Source organism: Sinocyclocheilus grahami, unplaced genomic scaffold (assembly GCF_001515645.1).
Source record: "Sinocyclocheilus grahami isolate Dianchi unplaced genomic scaffold, SAMN03320097.WGS_v1.1 scaffold713.1, whole genome shotgun sequence".
Lineage (NCBI taxonomy): Eukaryota > Metazoa > Chordata > Actinopteri > Cypriniformes > Cyprinidae > Sinocyclocheilus > Sinocyclocheilus grahami.
In genome coordinates, this window is record NW_015505892.1 from 60594 (window position 1) to 64821 (window position 4228).

General features: G+C 38.5%; 2 protein-coding genes across 2 annotated transcripts in view; one reads left to right on the top strand and one right to left on the bottom strand.

Annotated features, from left to right (window-relative positions):
* LOC107560174 (psychosine receptor-like) overlaps positions 1 to 3420 on the top strand; it is a 4546-nt gene extending 1126 nt beyond the window's left edge. The window contains exon 2 of the mRNA XM_016244269.1: positions 1980 to 3420. Coding sequence (XP_016099755.1) covers positions 1999 to 3033 — 1035 coding nt within the window. The 5' untranslated portion in view covers positions 1980 to 1998 and the 3' untranslated portion in view covers positions 3034 to 3420. The remainder of the gene's footprint in view (positions 1 to 1979) is intronic.
* A 460-nt stretch (positions 3421 to 3880) lies between these two features.
* LOC107560163 (potassium channel subfamily K member 10-like) overlaps positions 3881 to 4228 on the bottom strand; it is a 16120-nt gene continuing 15772 nt past the window's right edge. The window contains exons 6-7 of the mRNA XM_016244258.1: positions 4040 to 4174; positions 3881 to 3889 (exon numbers count right to left, since the gene is read on the bottom strand). Coding sequence (XP_016099744.1) covers positions 3881 to 3889; positions 4040 to 4174 — 144 coding nt within the window. The remainder of the gene's footprint in view (positions 3890 to 4039; positions 4175 to 4228) is intronic.

Consider the following 4228-nt stretch of genomic DNA (forward strand, 5'->3'; position numbering starts at 1 on the left):
GTGAAGCTACAATGTTATTCTAGTAATATTAGGGCTGTTTTGTGATAGATATTGTGGGACAGTAAATAAATCCACTTAAAGGGAAAGTTCACTCATTATTTACTCACCCTCATGTCGCTCGACTCATGTGGCTTTATTTCTTTTGCATAAGCAGATCTTAGTCAGAATATGGATGCCGCTCTTCTGTACAGCAAAAGCAACCAGTGACTGTTGAGCTTAAGCTTTGTAAAAAAGTCCATATATTACAATCTTACAAGTCTGTATTACAAGGAGGGTACATTACAAGTCTTCTAAACAAATATGATAGTTTTGTGTGAGGAAGAGATGAAAACATAGCTCTCAAATGGCTTAAAAAATGAAATGTGATACTTTGCATTACAGAAATAAATTACGTTTTATAAAAGAGACTGACCAATATCGGTTTTTGAGGGCCGATGTCGATATTGGTGAGTAAAAAAGGCCGATATCGATATATCAGATGATAATCTTTATGTGCATATTATAGTACAGTACCAGTCAAAAGTTTGGACACTTTCCCATTCGTGTGTCCAAACTTTTGACTGGTTCTATATATAGAATACATAAACAGAATATATATAAACACTTTTTTTTTTTTAATGATCAATCAAATGTGGTGATCAAACACTTACAATGACATGACAAAAATATGTAATGGAGGCAGGGTATTTAACAATTTAACAATACACTTTATTATCCAAAATGAGTCTGACATCAGTGCACTGAACAGTCAAGTTGAAGTTTATTCAAATTTATTTCAATTGAATTCCATTCAACTTTATTCAGCTGAAGTTTATTTCACTTCGGAATTTCAGATTTTCACCACGCAAATAGTGTTTCTTCACACACAGACGAAACTTACTAGTGAAGTGTAACATAATATACCTCTGTAAATAAATACTATTTAAATTCACATCTCGCGCACTTTAATGCCCTTTGAAGGTAAAGTACGTTCCCTTCGAACTGGAATCATGGCAGAAAGTCCACTTCGCAGGGCACTTACGGCTGAATAGAGCAGACCTCTGAAGTGATAAGAGAAACATACAAAATGTGCATAGCGGGGGGTCGCAAGGAACAGGATTAGGAACTGCTGCTTAATAGCATTGCATCTCTCCAACTAGGTGACAGCGTAGTGCTAAATCAACATTCAACAAACTCAAGCCACCTGTATTTGGTGCGGTCCCCCCCTGCCATTACAGAGATATGGCCGTTCAAAGTTTCAATGGTATTCCATACACTTTAAAGCATTTCATCCAGGTCGCTAGTAGCAAAAAATGGAGCGCGCTCAGTTGGACAAACAACGTAATTGCACCATTTTCAAGCATTTTATCTGTGTTTTATGTTCTGTAAAAAAAGAATTCCTATCGGTGGCATATCTGCGGCATATATGGCGATGCCGATATGTCTGGGACAGGTTCATATCGGCCGATTAAATCGACAGACCGATAAATCGGTCGAGCTCTATTTTATAATATGTTAAAATGAGCTATTAAAGCAAAATAGCTATTTTAAATTATTATATTATTGTAATAACATTTCACAATATTACGGTTTTACTGTATTTTAATCAAATAAATGCAGCCTTGGTGAGCAGCAGAAGAATCTTGTTTAAAAATCTAAATTTAAAAATGTAAAAATCTTACTGACCTCAAACTTCTAAATCTGCTATCATATGACCGTGAGCTAAGCAGCATCCATCCACATTCACTTATAGCAGCAGTTCTATAGCAGCATTTTGTATGTTTCTCTTATCGCTTCAGAAGTTTGTTCCATTCGACTGTAAGTGCCCAGCAAAGTGGGCACTGCTGACTTATAGAAAATAGCAACATGAAAAGAGGTTTGGAGCAATGGTGAATAAGTTTTGCTACAGTTTTGAATTTGCAACAGTTTGATTCATATTTGCTATTCCACTCTGAAGTAAAACTCTCACATAGTAAAAAATGTTTTTATTTCTAAACTAGCTGCCTTGAGATTAACATAATGGGCGAATTGATGAACACCTCCAGCCTGAACGAATCAGAAGACTGCTACCCATCTGCATATCCCGAGAAGACGGTATTTGTAGCCCTGCATCTGGCTGTGATCGTGATCGGCATCCCATCCAATGTCTTCTTCCTGTTTGTGTCGTATCGGCTCATCCGTCAGAAGAACGAGCTGGGTGTCTATCTGTTTAACCTGGCTCTCTCGGACCTCTTGTTTATCACGTGCTTACCAGTGTGGGTTCGAGTCACTCTTTACGACGAGTGGCCTTACGGGAAGACGATGTGTGTCATTTGTGTTTTCCTGCTCTTCACGAACTTCTACACCAGCGCTATGCTTCTGAGCTGCATTGCGGTGGATCGCTACTTAGCCATCGTTCACCCGCTCAAATTTTGCACTTTTAGAAAACGCAAGACTGCGGTCAGCGTGAGCATTGCTGCTTGGATTTTTACTGTCATATTCAACGCAATGACCGTGCATCCAGACAGTGTCTACGATGAGAAGTACTCAATCTGCTTGGATGTATTTCCTTTGCCCACAGCTCAAAAATTGGTCAACATTGCTCGTTTTGTAGTAGGCTTCCTCATTCCCGCATTGGTGGTGGGTTTCTGTTACTGGCGGATATGTTCGGACGTGAAGAGAAACCAAACGCTTGTGTCAATGGAGCGCCGGCACGTCTTCAGGCTTCTTGGAAGCATTTTGTTGACCCTCTATTTGTGTTTCGGACCTGTACACATCATGATGGTTTTGAGGGTTTTTCTGGAGGATTGTCCGTATCCCAACTGGCTCTTCTTCGGATATAAGGTCAGCGTCTTCCTCACGACGCTCAACTGCCTGGCCGATCCACTTCTGTACTGCTTCATGAGCAGAACTGGTCAAGCCAGCGCTTCAAATGTGTTACTTATCCTCAGGAGAACGTGGAAGAAAGAGTGTCAAAAAGAGACGGAACAACAAAACAACAAAATTCTTGGAAATGGTACTGTTCCAATCACAAAAGCACCCTTTAGGGTTGAATTCAGCACTGACCGCTTGTGATTGGATCATGTTGATGTTTATATATGCTACACTGTATTAAAAAAAAGCTTTACAACTTTACAAGCTGTACCTTCAAACACAAACTGTCTGGCTTAAGCTCATTTGTCTAAAACAGCCAGGTTGTACAATGTTCAAACAAACTCTTCCTTTATTAAAAATCACTGAAAGAAACGATAAGACCTTTTTAATAAAGGAAAAGATGACATTTAAACACAAAGACTGATCCATGGACTGTCTGTCAGCATCGAGACAGCGTACACTTACGAAAAGCCTTGCTTTTTTGAGAAATGAGAACAGCGTTGCATCATCATTTCCTGTTATATAGTCCAGAACAGGCACCAGATCACACTCACCAGTTTCATTTTCACACTCTCTTCTTCCCTTATATTTTCCACAAACTATTATAAACATCTGAAATGTAACGTTAAATATATATTGAGTGTGATATATTATACAAGACTGCGTCCAACTTCATAAAACTACATGACTGTTCAACAGTTTGGGGTCAGAAATATGTTTTAATGTTTTAAGTCTGTTCTGCTCACCAAAGCTGGATTTTTTTGTTAGCAAAAATACAGTAAAAACAGTAATATTGTGAAATATTATTACAATTAAAAATGACCTTTTCCATTTGAATATAGTATTTATTCTTGTGATGCAAGCCGTACATATAGGCATCTTATAAGCATGTTAATATATAAGCAATTGAGTGCTAAATATTAACACCTTACTGACCCCAAACTTGTGAACAGGAAGTGTGTGTGTGTGTGTCATCATATTTCATGTATCTTTTCTGCACAGATTTTTAACTAGCCATTTGTTTCACCTTTACACCATGTTGACCATTTCATGTGTGCTGCACATGGAATATAACTTTTTTAACCAGATGGTTAATAAAGAGAATGTTACTTGAATCATGTTGTAGTTACGTTTTTAAGTTGACTATGTTAAAAAAATCTGAATCAAACGTTCTGACGTTGCCACATGGCCCTGCCCTAACACTCACAGTCTCATCTTCCACCTTCATGCCAGTGTTCTGAGGCCAGAACATCTCAGTTGTCTTGTAAACCAAAGCTTTGAAACCTCCACCCACACCTTCCACCTCATCATCAGTCAAGCCTGTGATGGGAAACACAAATAACTACAAAGAAACGACAAGTAACACATTGACACACAGACGGCCACAAACCGTCCC